Source organism: Zonotrichia albicollis, chromosome 1, assembly GCF_047830755.1.
Source record: "Zonotrichia albicollis isolate bZonAlb1 chromosome 1, bZonAlb1.hap1, whole genome shotgun sequence".
In the NCBI taxonomy this organism is placed as follows: Eukaryota; Metazoa; Chordata; class Aves; order Passeriformes; family Passerellidae; genus Zonotrichia; species Zonotrichia albicollis.
In genome coordinates this window covers 135,207,320-135,222,646 of record NC_133819.1, presented here as the reverse complement: position 1 = coordinate 135,222,646, position 15,327 = coordinate 135,207,320, and the positions used below count along the sequence as shown (strand labels likewise).

General features: G+C 39.5%; 1 protein-coding gene across 1 annotated transcript in view; it reads left to right on the top strand.

Moving 5' to 3' along the window:
* NECAB1 (N-terminal EF-hand calcium binding protein 1) overlaps positions 1-12,684 on the top strand; it is a 55,803-nt gene extending 43,119 nt beyond the window's left edge. The window contains exons 8-13 of the mRNA XM_074555294.1: positions 332-408; positions 4,114-4,167; positions 5,582-5,694; positions 7,676-7,753; positions 9,364-9,455; positions 12,336-12,684. Of these exons, the coding sequence (XP_074411395.1) occupies positions 332-408; positions 4,114-4,167; positions 5,582-5,694; positions 7,676-7,753; positions 9,364-9,455; positions 12,336-12,364 (443 nt within the window). The 3' untranslated portion in view covers positions 12,365-12,684. The remainder of the gene's footprint in view (positions 1-331; positions 409-4,113; positions 4,168-5,581; positions 5,695-7,675; positions 7,754-9,363; positions 9,456-12,335) is intronic.
* Positions 12,685-15,327: the final 2,643 nt, after the last annotated feature.

The window sequence follows — 15,327 nt, the reverse complement described above, 5'->3', positions numbered from 1 at the left end:
CAGGTCACTACACAGACAGGACCTCCACCTGCAGTGGAGATGGAGAACTTTCTTCTGTTACCAGCATTATTTCAAAAGCACTGGCATTAAGCTATAATGTAGTTTTCATTCTGTCTTGGATTTCTATTTAATCTTAAAAAGAAAGAAAATAATCCATTGAGTCAAATCATGTTTTCCTTTAGTTCCACCTAAATGACCATGGAACTAGTTGCAGCACAATCTTTGAAAAGCCAAAAAATTTGCAGGGTAATTTTTTTTTAAGACAGGAATACACTATCTACCAGCAACTTAGCAATGTTTTATTAAGGTTTATCCTTTCTCTTTTTCAAAGGTTGGATTGAGGAAGACAGCCAATGGGTGATCCAGATAAACAGACTCCAGAGGTTAATTGATAGACTGGAAAAGAAGGTGTGTGTGATTTGTCACCTGTTTCTTTTTTCACTTTCAGCAAATTAGTCCTTAAACCACAAATGTTTTCAATGTCCCAGTCACAACATTACCTAAGAGAGCTAACACTCATTAAAGGCCTACATTTTCTTCCACCTTCACCTTTCCTATTCATGACATTGTTTTTCCATGCTTCCTTTTCCCCCTCCCATCACCACAGATTGAACTTTTCATAAAGATGTGAAAAATTGTATTATTCTATGACTGGAGTGCTTGTTTGGGAGAGCATGCTACAACTTTACAATTTTCCTCTCCCTCTCTAAACTTTTCCATGAAAGCTTGATAGAAAGTTTTGTTTCCTCCTTACCCATCAGAGAATCTTCATTTATAAAGATTAAACTGCTTTCCTTGTCAGTACAGTTCAACCAAAGTCTGATGCAAATCTTTTTGGGAGCCTGCTGCAGCTGCCCCCGAGCCCAGAAACCACCTGTGGTTCCCACACCAAAGCAGAGCCCTCCAGGACTCTGACAAATCACCCATCTGATCAACAATGCCAGGGCTTCCCAGCGCTTGTAAAATACTGAGCCACATCTGTCAGTACAGAAAATATCTATTCTTCATTATTATTCTGACTTGATTGTTACTCTGGTGTTCAAAAGTTGTCTTAAAATCTGTGTGTGATGATTTCTTTTTTTCTTTTTTTAAGAAAGAACAGCAGATGAAAAAGTAAGGTTATAAATTCCTGAGTTTTTCTCTGCATTAAATTTCCCTATTGAAGGACAGACAGACAGTTTCAGATACGCCCTAGGGGAGTGGCTGAATTCGGTGGATTTTGGGACCCAGGGTGTTTCTTCCTCCTTGTCCACTAGAGGTGAGGTTTTGAGTTGTGCTCTCAGAGCCAGGAGTAGCTCCAGTCCCGGCTGGTGCTGCTCCTCCCCACAGGTCAGTGCTCACCAGCAGTGACACTGCCTGCACTCCAAAGACACTGGCATGGGTTTCTTCACCAGCCTACACAGGCAGCACTCACAGGGACATAAACAACCTGATCCTGTTCTTTCTTTCTAGCTGATTGGGATATTCCCCTGTGAATACTGTCATCTAGTATTTGTGGCTGGACCCACGTCCCTTACCCAGGCACTGGCTCAGACCTTGGGTCAAGGCAGAAAAACATCTCCTGTTAGTCAACCACTAGTCCAGCTTGAGTTCAGTAGCAATTTACACACAGAAAATAGTTAAGTAAGGGTTTTAACAAAAAACCCCAATAAATGGTGGTGACTTGGCACAGGCCTCAGCAAGAGAAGCACACTGACCTTTCTCTGCCGTTCCTCCCTCCCGAATTAATAAAATGCCCCTAATTACCTTTCCCCTTTGGTCCCAGTTTAGTGTTTCTGTTATCTCAGCCTAATTACTGATTAGCTGCATGTGGCCACCCCCAGCACTGCTGGCCTTGCTCCAAAAGGAGTCCAGTATTCCCTTTGGTTATCCCTGCAGTCTGACAGTCTCTCGCATCACTTCTCCTTAACCAGCTGTGAAATGTGGCCATTCCTTGTGGCGCTGTCCATGACTTCTGTCAGCCTCTCCCTCTGCTCTTGCCGCGCTCTGCAGCTCCTCGTGGTGTGCTCAGTGCCGTCAGCATTCCCTGCTCTGGCCAGGGATACCCGTGAGCCTCTGCCCAGACCTTCCTCCCGGAGGCCATTTCTGCATGGGAAAGGCAATTACACAGCAGCTGCCACATTAATGACATTTTAGTAGCAACTTGATCTTTTTCTGAATAGATATAAATTGGATTTTGAAATGTCAAAGTCCACCATGAAAGGTAAGTCTGGCTTTACTCCCCACTCGGCTTTGGAAACAGCAGCTCACTGCCCTGCCACAATTTCCACCTGACATGGACTGATGCCAAAAAAAAACCATTTAAAAGAATGTTACTTTAAAAATAAATAAATGTGGCATTCAGCAATAAAGCAGTTCAAATGTTACAGAAAGCAGCCAAACATTTTGTGGTAAATAAACTTATAACAAGGGTGTTATAAAATGATCACATTTCCTACAGAAAAATGACAGAGAACCTGAGTCTGAAAAGGAGCTTGGTGTCAAAGGGAAGCAGTGGCAGGGCATAAACCTCCCATAATTACCTCCTTGTCAATATAAAACCTGATTAATAAAACACAGCAATTACACAAGTCTAATTTTTCCAGTAGACAACCTCTCTATATTCACCTTTGTCTAACTTTGCATCTACTTGAATTTGTATCTCACAGCCATGTCTGACTGGGAGAGGCATTAAATATCAGCTGCCTGTCAGACTAAAACCCCTCTTTTTGACTTTGCCCTGAAAAAAGTAAGAAAGGATTGTACAATCATTCTAAAAGGCAATTTCAGAAGCCACTACTTCTCAGCTGAGGAGAGGTAGGATTGAAAAGGCATTTTAAAGCCTCTGAGCTGCATCCATTTTTATTTCCAGGCTTTATTTACATATACTGGCAAAGAAAACAATTATTTTCTTGCTACATTTAGAGAAACTTTGCAGTACTTCCTGGAGTCATTCCTTTCCTCTCTTTTTCCATATGTTTCCTGACAAAAAAAAAAAAAGGCAGTGAAAGTGAACTTTCACTTCAGGAATACACATTTTTTTCCCTCATTTTTTTTATCCGAAGTGTCTGCACTGACAATAAAGCCAGCTGTCTTTCCCTTCCCACACACATTTCATGACTTAAGTTCACAGCAGCTTCTGAACACTTCACTCCTGCCTTGCTCTGCCACCTGCTGCTGGTGGAGGTGCTCTGCTCATTTGGATTCTACCTGCGCGTCTCTTGCTGGCTTTCAGCGAGTACAGCATCTGTGCTGGCAGAACAGCTGCTACCTCAGGTTAATCAATCCTCACCCACGCTGGGAGTGGAAGGAGATTTTTCTCTTTGTTGCACAAGAACTGTGTTCAGTGAGATGTGAAGCACCACTAACAGAGCGTGTTTTGCTCCAGCTGCTTATTGCAAATCAATCTGCTTTCTTTTCTCAGGCACGTGGGTATTTTTCAGAATATCATAATGGCACTGGGTTAGGAGGTACTGCATGTGCCTGGCAAGTAAAGGACGATTTTGTGTGTGTTATAGGTTGGTGTTTGTGTGAATCACTGATTCCTGAAGTGCACATCAAGTTTGGGTACCAGGTGCACTCACAGACACATCTCTTTGCTGCTGCCCAGCCCATTGTCACAGCAAGGGCTGAGCACAGGTTCAGAGACCTGACTTGGACCATCAGGCACATCTCTTCCAATGCTAGAAAACAGCCCCTTGCAACCACAGAGTCCCTGCAGGGAAGTTTCTTCTGTGTCAAGTTTTATGATTGCACAACAGTAGCTGATAGTTCATTTCAAATTGCCATTCTTGCTCATCTCCACAGTCCATGAGACAATTTGAGAGGATGTCTGTCTTTTCTCAATTAAGTCCAACATACATTTGGGAACAAGCAGATTTGTTAAAATGAAAAATCACCTGCCAAGCACTATAAATAAAACTTTACAAGACAGCCTGGGCTGGAATTAACCACTGAGGCATGCAGGATCATGTAAAACTTGTGTTTGACTTAGAAGTAACAAAGAAGGGATTAACTTCTTGGCGTAGAACAGAATCTAGTTATTGGAATAGTTTGTAAAATATGTAAGAACAGAATACATCTATATTATTGACTCTTCTTACAATTTCTATTTTCTTTTCAATTGCCTCAAAGGACCTCAAGCTTGAGCCACTTGAAGAGGAAGTTTTGGAAGAAAATGCAAGATCTGTAAGTACTGTTCAAGATAATGATTTTGACATTTTATTTTAAGCACCAGGCATTGAGACCACACCAGGTTTCTTTTGTTAAAAATAATTTTAAAAATCTTTATCCTCACTTTTTCCAGTGATAAGAATCCATTTCAGTTAGCAGAATACACTGTGCAAAAGGCAACAACAAAATTTAGAATATGTGAGTAAAACTTTTATATTAACTTTTTACATTGTTTTTAAAGGACAGAGTGAGCCAAAACCTTAACACACATAAGGAGAAAAATTAATAAGATTTATCAAATTTAGCAGCAGTGTTTATGGGGTGGTAGCTTCTCTGCTCCAAATGCTGGATGCATGCTTTAACCATTGTTGTACAGCCTCCCTCCCTCCCAAAACTGCAATAGGAAATCTTATGAGGTAAAATGGAAGAGTATCTTGTGCTCATTACAATCTACAAAACCAAAATTGTGACCAGAAATAAACTTAGTGTTAAACAAGCTTATGTCCCAAGATTGATATACTAGCATTCCTAAATTCATAAACCTAACATTCATTCACTTGAACCTAAGAAAATGCAAATCAAATATACGTGAAAAAATTATTTAATCACAGGAGTTGCATTAGATTTTTTTTAAAAATGAGATTATGCAGTATTGCTACACAAACTGCTTATAATCCATGATTTACCAGTATTCATTATCAAGGCAGAAACAAGTCAAAAACCTGCATGTAGTGATTAAGAAGCACATAGTGTTGCTTTAAATGTTCCATTAGTAAAGTTGACAAGCTTCAATAGGTTAATCAGTAAATAAACAACTTGAAAGAGCTAAATGATGATTATTTTAATTCAGGATAGATAGGTCTTCTGCACTGCTGACGGTTTCCATAGTCCTGTTTATAAAGACTGTTCATTTTCCTGCTGGGTTGTGGAGGGAAGACCCCCTCTCTCTTCATCACTTAATGTGGGCTATCTTAGCCCTCTCAGTCAGGTGAGGGGCAGGGCTCTAAAAGGTAAAAACTCTGAAAGCACCTTTACAAAAGCAACAATCCAGTGCAGGTTGTGGGGATATTCTCTTACCCCAAAACTCACTGCTGGCATACAGCTTCATCCAAGGAAACGCACTGACTTTATTACTGAGCATCTCAAAGTCCAGCCTGTGCTTTGCCCTCTTCTGAAAAGACTCAGAAGAGGGCAAAGCACAGAGTTAGGACAACAGGCTGAAGGGAACACTCATGCCCAGGCACAAAAGCCATGCTTGAGCATTTCTACTTCTCCACTCCAGATCACTAAAACAGGGACTGCAAACTTCAAGGGAACTTTTGTGGGTTTTCTTCTGTGATTTATTGTTTCATGATAGACTTTTCTATATTTAAAGTACAAGGAATTCAGAGGAAGCTGTGGCAGCAATATTGTCATGGTTTTGTATCAGCAGATAATGATTGTGCAGCACCAAATGTCTGTGAAAGAAGAAAAAGTGGAAGAATTCCGTTTTGCCCTGAAGCAGTACCTGGAATCTGCTTCTGCTCAAGGTGGCTGCTTGCAGTAAGTACAGGGTTATTGTCCTTGGGCTGCAGGAAGAAATGTAGCCTTTTTTCTTTAGTAACTCAGATTATTCATGAAGAGGGAACCTATGACACCTTTCTTGGTGGGTTATGTGTGTGTGTAATACAAAGCTTTCTAAAGACACCTAGAACTAGAAAGAGATGTGAGAATGTGCAGATTTCAGGTGCTGTCACAAAATGACTGTACATCCCAAAGACGCTAAACAGTCTTTTCAGGCTTGTTAGCTCTGCATGTCATCAATTCATGAAGCTAGAAGCTTCTGGAAGCTTCTAGGCTGACATTCTTTATTGGAAAACTCATTTGCCATCCTTCACTTATGCTTACCTGGAGAAGGAGCAACTTATCAATTGTTCACCAGTTATTTGCTTGGAAGTTTTCAGAATCTTCCCTTTAGGCTGTTGTTGTAAAATTTTAATTCATAATAAATAATTGGAAAAATTAAAAAGCAAAATTTTCAATGAAACTATGTTTGTGCTTTGTTCCTTTTAGAATTAATAAAACATTAGAGCTGGATTAAGAATAAATTTTAGTGGCTTACCAGTGTACTTAATTTTTGAATTTAACATACTAGAGAGATCTACTATCATACATTATGAAAAAGATATTTTTGTAATGTGTACACGTCACAGAATCTTCCCATCTAGTCAAGGGCTTCAAAGATTGCCTATCACACCCCTAATTTATGAGTCTTGTTGCTATGAGATTATCACAATTAGGATTTTATCAGTAGTGTTCACATAGACCAGAAAAATTAAGCTGGAAGAGTGATCTTTCTGCAGTGGTTCACTTGTAAGGGCAGACTGATGAGGAAAGTAAAATTCTCTAGTTGGCCAAGAGATGGAAAAAAAGCCCAATAAGATGTTCTCCCAGCCTCCTCCCAGAAATGAACATCCAGCAAAGCACTGTAGTGACTGCAGGTTTGTTGGGGAAGACAGGTGACATGACTTCAGAATGCAAGTTAGCAAATGGTGGCAGAAAGTTCCTTTCTTTCCAAGTGTACAGGCATTTGTTAAGTCTGTAATGCCACCTAATGGATGGGTTTTGCTGTAGCTCTAATTGACAGGGACTTGTTTTTTCCAACAGCTTTTGATATTTTGGCCATTTTACCATGCACTTTCACATGCAGCAGGAAAAAAACAATAAATCACAAAACACTGCTGACTACAATATGAAGCAAAAGCTGAGACCAGTTTTCAAGCACAGCAGTAGTGAGGTCAGCATCCTCACACTTGGGCACATGGAAAAATCTGTATATATATTTTCTCTGCTATTTATCTAAGCATCATTTTGATTACCCAAGTGAATAAATACCCTACACACTATAAAGCTTTTATGCTCAGGACAATAAGCAGGATGATTCTGTGTAGAAGATCAACGGTATCCTGTGGGTCATTTTTCACTCCTGAGAAACTGTTACTTGAATAACTTAAGAACAAGTAACTAGTAGGCAAAATATTATTTTAAAAGTGTATCTGCAGCAGATGTCAGCCTATATGGCTTTTTACTCCATAATATGTGCACTATTTCATTTACTCCATTTGCTTTCAAAGCACTTAAATTCTATGACACTTGGATGCATCTCTCATACAAAAAGACAACTTCTACTTATTAGATTATCTTCCCTGAGCAGCTGTTTGATTAATTTTCTGTTTAGCATTTGTTTAGATAAATTACACTATTGGAGCAATATGAAAAATTATTTTCATAAAAATATTACATAATAAAAATAAACATACAAGGATTTTTATTTTTAAAAGCTCAGACAATTTGAAGTATGTGATCACTATGATCAATCATTTGTTAAGTTTATTAATTGGGTTGGTATTGGGTTTGATTTTCTGTGGGTTTTTTTTAAAAAATCATTGCATTTGTTCCTACTGATAAGCAGTTAGGAATAAAATGTATATGTCCAATAATTTTGTTTTGTTTCAATAAATTAGTTCTATCGTGAAATTCTTAGTGTTTCCATACAGAAGATTCCGAGTAATTTCCACTTCATTGTTTATGAGTTCTGGGAAAACAGCAATGCCTGGAATAGGTAAGTGTCAGGACTTTGGTGGCTTTCATTTTTTTTTTTTTTGGTAATACATAAATTTTGAAGGTTAGAAATCAATTGTGTGGAAAGACTGAGTACAAATTACTTTAAATACTGCTAACTGATCTTTTGCTAAATACATCACAATTAATATTTCAGAACAATACTTTGGTTGCTAAAGACTTGAATATACTGAAACATAAATAAAAATCCCAGAAAGACAACAGAGATTATTTATAGCAGAAAGAGTCTGAAAGTGAGTACATAAGGATATAGCATCAGGTGGACATTAGTTCATCAGAGACAGAAAACCAGGAAGACAGCAATAGCACCAGTTTCATGATAAGGAAGAAAAAAAAAAAGACACAACTATTGAAACAGATGTGCCAGCCTGCAGCACACATCAGTAGTTATGGGGAACGCTCCCAAAACTTCCTAATCCACATCACAGGAACCCATCTAACAGACTCCCAGAGTGTCTCTTTTGGGCCCAAAACAGAAATTATTAAACATCTACGAGCTGAATTCTAGCCTCTGGCAGGCAGGTGACAAAAGGATTGTCCTTACCTGTGGGATCTCAGCACCTCAGGACTGAGGTGCCGAGCCACCGAGACCACCCTTGGGGGGCTCGGGAGTCCTGGAATGTTGCCAGAAGTGTCTGGTGGCTGGACTTTGATCCTACACGGGAGACGACACCTGTATGAGGATAGGAGGACTTCACCGGGGTGAATGGTGAAGGGATTAGTTAATTAGAGGGTGAGACACAGGGTTTAGGATTTATGTACAGGGGGGTTTAGAGAAGTAAGATGGAGGAATTGGGGCATGTCCTGTCCTTCTTCTTCTTCTTCTTCTCCTCCATCTTCTATGGTGATGGTGGCACTTTAGGATTGGTCATTACTAAAAGTGCACCGGGCAATAAGAATAAATGGTATTGGGGAATAATGATAAATATTGTACACGTAACAATGGGTATAAAGATAGGTGACTGTCGGGAGGGCAGCACAGTGTGCTCATGGCTGACTGCTGAGCAGACCTCTGTCGGGCCGAAAGAAAATCTTTTAGATAAACAATTAATAAACATAAAGACCGAAAGAAGAACTGAAGCCTCTTCTCGTTCTTTGATACGCGGGCTGCCCCAAGGCCACTCCGGGCCTTTCCAGGCCCTTCAAACAGCCGAAAACCGGACACTTACCTATATTAAGTTACAGCACTCAAATACACCAACCCTGTGATCCTAAATCTGTAGAGAGAGCCTGTTCTTAGGGAGATGGAGAAGTCTCTTGCAGCTTTGTTGCTTTCCCGTCAAACAAAACCCCAGTTTTACTGGGTTTCCTGTCACAAAGACTCAGGAACACTGGTAACACGTGTCAACACTGTACTGGGTCACAGCCAGGAGATGAGCATCAGACTGACAGCGAGCTGCACTGAAGAAAACCTGGGTTTCATATATCTGCAGGCCCTTCATAGCTTATCTGTCTCCTCCCCCACTATCACTGTAAGTTTTTAAGCACAGAATCTCTGTACAACATTAATTGTGAAATTTCTTATGCTCATTTAAAAACTTGAGCCCCTTTAAAAAATATGTCACATTTTTATTTTTTACAATTATTTAGCCACCTTCAAATGAATTACAGCAAGACATTCCAGAGAAGTAATGTGGATTTCTTGGAAAGTCCAGAGCTCATCACAACAATGCTAGTCCCTGGTAAATATCAACTTTTCACTTCTTTTTTTTTTTTTTTTAATATGTGAATGGTTCTATTAGTGTGTTGCATCTCCAAGACCACTGTATAATATCACCATAATATCATCCTTATTCAGATCTTCTTTGGTAAAGTATGGAGGAGAAAAGGACTCCAAATATTTCTATTTTAACCACATAAACATAAAATGCATCAGCAAGGAGAAGACCCACAGTGCTTTATTTTACATAGTGTGAAGGTACACCAACATACACTATTTAAGAAAATATTTAGAATAAACAATACTATTTGTGAATGTTAAAATAGATCCCATTTAAGATTTTCAAGGAAATAAATGCTTTCTGATTAGGACTTCAATTTATTCCTACTTACATTGACTGAAGGGAGCCTTATTTACCAATAATTGATATTCACTCACCAACTTGTTGTATGCACTTCCTGCTATGTTTAAAAAAAAACAAGCTGGTAAAGATTCCAAATTTTTATTTTTAATACAAACCAATGAGCATGTAACATCTTTCTCCTAGAAATAAGAGTTAAAAGACACAGTGCAGGTGCAGGATGAAGCAAAGAAAGCATCAGTCCCATATTTACAGAGAGAACAGTAATTATTTTTTTATTTTAGGGAACACAATCTATTACAATGAAGCCCTAATTTCCTATGTGTCTGAGTACAGACTAAATTTAAAATAATAAAACCCCACTTAGTAGAAAAATAAATGTTGTCCTGTACCTGGGGTTTGTTCTTAAAATATACCAGCCAAGACATCTTCAGATCTCATGAGCCTGATGTGGACACAAAATTATATGCCAGGGACTCCTGCAGAATTCAGAGATTGAAGTTAATGAACCAAGCATCTCTGTAAATCTTGTATCTACTGGGATGTTGCTGGATTTAAGAGAAACTTGATTTGGAAACAATGGAGCCTTTTTCCAAAATTCTTTCTGTCCAAGAGACTGCACATGATCCAGCAGTGTTCCAGAATAGTTTACATATGAGTAAAGTGCAATTTACATAAAATAAAATGTAAACATAATTTTTAAGTTCCTAAATATGGAAGTGTCTGAAATTGGATTCCAAGTACTCATTACAGCATTTACTGTGCCTGCTAAGAAGGATTTCAGTCTGCAGCACTCTGTCCTGGCAGACAGTTACCATAGAAACAGCATTTCTCACTGTGCACTCCTTGCTGGGGCAGGGGCAATGGGAATTAATGCATTCACTCTTCTTTGTACAATATTATACATTACCTGTAATTTAGAAATCTGTGCAATGATTTGAACTCTGTTTCATGGAAAGAGCTTCCTGCAATTTATCTATACAAATTGTATTTGTGTTTGAAAGACAGAAAATGATCTTGAAGTAAAAAATGATGGCTGCAACCCCACCAGTACACTTTACAAAAGAATTTTAGACATATTTTATCACATAAAGTGATATCGCTATAAAATCAGAAGGAAAAAATCCTAAACCTGTCTGCAGTTAGAACACAGATAGGTTCTATTCTAAAAAAAAATTTACCCTAGCTGAGAAACTTCCAAACTTCTTTTACACATCTGGGTAGATAAGAACTGAATCAATTGCAAATTGTAACCTGAATCTGATTCATTCAAAGTTTACAACCTGTAAGTCTTTACCAATTAACTAAAATTAGTAAGGATGCACTTATGTGGCCAAGAATGATTAAGGAAGACAAGTTTTCAAGACTGTTTGATCCAGTATTATCCCAAAGAAAATTAATTTACCATCAGTTAAGAGGAACCACAAGCTATTATAACCACTCACGCACCTGTTAACTCACCCAGTTTTTCAGCCAATCTACCAGGGTGGCATGAATCATTCAGTTCATATTCAGTGAATGTCTCATTTTTATACAAGATCTGGACTTGAGGACTCTAGAGAACATTTGGGTGAAGAAAACAAGATAAAGGGAAACCACTGAACACTTATAACACTATAACCCATGAAATAAATCATTAAATTGGCATTTTTGGGGATTGAAACATCCACTGATGTTTCAAAGATTACTAGGTTCATAGCCTGAATTCAGGTGGGACTCTTGAGTATTTTCTCATCATGTTTCTTCATGAATAATAATTTTCATTAAAATACCATTAATGGAAGCATTTGTGGATACATACATAAGAAATAAGTTCTGTTAATGAATTTGTGTAATGTGACACCTATGTAGCCTTGAACACCCCTTTACTAAGGGCACTTGGCATCTCAGATACAGTCCCAATTCCTTTCCATCCTTCCAATCCCTCTCCATAAATCCTGTGGTTCCTCTCTGCCTAAGGTTCCATTTCAAAAGGTCAAAGGCTAGAGATTGTGGGGAAGAAATACAAATTGGTTTCACCCCAGCACTGCCTATAATCTGGTGATTACAGAACTTTTTATGGGAATGACATTTCGCAAGCCCATCAATTCTCCTACTTTTGAGGACAGAAAGTTATTAATTCCTAGAGTTGTATAAAAAACCCATCAGATTTGAATAATGTCACTAGGAAAGCAAGTCATTAAAGCTAACACAACCACCCAGGGAACACAGAGCTTGGGTCAAAAACTGACACACACAGCAGCACAGGACTGAGGATTTATTTGATTTTCTCTCAGGGCGCTTAATTCTATGCAGCTGCACCTATGACACATAAATGTGTCTTTGGATGTTATCAAAAAGGGATATAATTACTGTGATAAAGCCTTCCCACCACTTAGACAGCTCTCCCAGTATCCTGAGTATTTTTCTCACCAGTATTAGCTGCATATATAAACAAGCATTTAAATATATATAATGGGTATTTTATTTAGAATTTTTACCAGAGGTCAAAAAAGAAATGCAATTTATGCTAAAAAATAAATAAACTCTGTTCTCTTTCAGCATCATGGTGTGTCCTCAATAACAACTAGAAGCTGTGGTTCCAAGTAATGTTAATGTTGTATTGCCTTTCATTACACTAACATTCATATTGCAGTGTGAAATTATGATGTGATAAAGTTTGTTATTATGGATGGGATCTTTCCCGCTTTATCAATTCTAAGATCTGGAGAACTGTGCATTTACTACCTTTTCTTCTTGTGACTAGTTCAGTGAAATGACACATTCTAAAAACTGAAATAAGACAACTATGATAAACTATTTATTTCTGTGACAGTCCAAACTGTCACAGAAAAGTGTGTCTTGAATGCATGACTAAATATTTGTGAAAAGTTTTACTACTGCATTAATAAACAACCATTACTTAATGCTGCTGTGTTCTCCTTTTACAAAAGAAAGAAGTATGAACCTGAACACACATGTTCATACATGTCTGCAGAGAAGCTGTAAGTCATTAATGAAAAGAATAAACATAGGGAAAACTCTTTGTGCTAATAAAGAACTTCCCCTAGGATATTTTCTGCTCACGGCAAGACAAGGCAGCACTACCTTCTCATAACGGACTCTTAGCCCTTACCCTCCCAAGAGGAAACATATCTGGCTATCTCTCATCACTGTAGGTCCCGAGACTGAACACTGCACAACCTCTATGTTCTGACCACTCAGGAAATATTTTCTTTGGATCTCTGGCAGGTCACTGCAAAATCATTAGAGAAACTGCAGTTACAATATAAATAGCCATAAACCTTGAGCTTGTTTGGAGGCTGGTTCTAGCAGGGGGCAGGGCTGCTGTATACCCTTGCCTGATGAACAGCACCATCTCCATGGGGAAGATGACCCTCTTCAACCAGGGTGCAGCTTTGGTAGAGATGCACATAGACGGAGCATTGAGGGGGAAGTGGACACCCCCTGGGCCAGCCAGGTCAGCTCAATCAACCTGGTACCTGGTCATCAGTGGGTGACAGGGGTGGAGCCAGACTGCCCTCACATCCAGGGGTCTGGGGATCCTGGTTGATTGAATGTGAGCCAGCAGTGCCCTGGCAGCCAGGAGGAACAGCCCTGTCCTGGGGGGCATCAGGCACAGCATTGCCAGCAGGGCAAGGGAGGGATTGTCCTGCTCTGCTCTGAGCTGGGGCAGCCTCACCTCGAGTGCTGGGGGCAGTTTTGGGCACAAAATATAAAAGAGATAAAAAGCTATTTAAGAATATCCAAAGGAGGGCCATGTAAAGCTATTTAAGAGTGCCCAAAGGAGGGCCCTGAGGATCATGAAGGGCCTACAGGCATAGCCATACAAGGAGTGGCTGAGGTCGCTTGGTTCAAACTGGAGGAGACTGAGGGGAGACATCATTGCAGTCTGCAACTCCCTCATGAGAAGAAGAGAAGCAGGCACTGATCCCTTCTCTCTGGTGACCTGTGACAGGACCCAAGGAAATGGCATCAAGTTGTATGAGGGGAAAGTTGTATGAGGGGAAACTGAGGTTCGGCAATAAGAAAAGTCCTTTACCCAGAGGGTGGAGGAACACTGGACCAGGGCAGTGGTCACAGCACCAAGGCTGACAGAGTTCAAGCAGCATTTGGACAATGCTCACAGGCACATGATTTGAGTCTAAGTGTACTGAGTCTAAGGGCCAGGAGCTGGACTCAATGATCCTGTTGAGTCCCTTCCAGGTGAGGATATTCTGTGATGCTGTAAGACCTGGAAGTAGCAATACTTGATTCCCTAGCAAGTCATGGTGTTGTCTCCTGCATCTGAGGTGTGCCCTCCAGCCCAAGAACGGGCAAGCAACCACTGTAACCTCACACCTCCACAGCAGGCTGACAAACTCAACATGCTACATGACCACTCTCTCCATCCATTTAGCAGTCTAAGCTTACAAACAGTACCCAAAAAGAAACTTAAATGCCATGTTCAATAAAACACCATCTTGTTTAGTTTTATTTCTTCTCACCAAAAAGTTATCATGTATAATTGAAAAGGGGGAACTCCAACTACAGTCTTCATTGCAGTAAGGTCCTGCGTTCCAGAAATCACAAGGTCTAATCTCAATAGGTTCCTATTTTATTGGTAGAGTTCTGAGGCGAGTTATTTGTCTGAACAAAGGCAAATGTAGTGCATGTGAGTTACAGTAGGGGACCCCAGCTGGTCTCCAGCTCCCAGCTGAGGATGACACATGTTAGCTGTAGTTTGTATGTCATTCATGCCAGGCCCATGCAGCATGTGGGCTGGAATTCCAGGTGACTCTCAGATGACACCAGATGCCTACCTTTAAGCAACTGAATCAAGCCCTTTGCCAATAAAGTTCATGAGGTCTTGGTTCTCCACACAAATGTGGATGTCAGAGAGGGATACATGCACATCTGAATTTATGTGCCCATATTACAGAAAATTTCACCGTTATCTCTCTCACAGTAACTCAGTGAAAGTGAATGCTTTTAATACCAAAGTCCAAGGCTTTCCTTTATTGACATGATCCAGATCCTACAGATCTGTCAATTTGTAAAAGGGTACTGAAATTATCCTCACAAATGACATAAGTTTAAAGGTTTGTTGTCTTAATCAAAGTAAATCTCAACATACTTCTGAACAACTGGCTGCTGTTTTTAGCATGCCAAGATGTTAAGCTACTGTATAGCATGGGGTTTTTTTGTCACTACTGACCTACCAACAAAGGAAATAGTGACATATGACATAGAATCAGGGAAAACCCCTAAAAATTACATACCACACTAAGGTTTGTGACATTTTTTTCTTTTCACTGTGAAAAATGTATTAAAATCATTCTTACAATCACCTGCCTTAGAACTTCATGTCAATTAGGTGCTGGAAGGGTGAAAAAAGTTGTAGCAGGTCCTATATCCTTATAAGAGTTACTCACCTTTGTACATATACTAGTAAAAAAACACTTTGATGAATCATACACAAGAAGTTTGAGAAGTTTCACTTAGGAGTTTTGAGAGCTACACACAGAAACTGTCTGAAAATATGTTTCCCCAA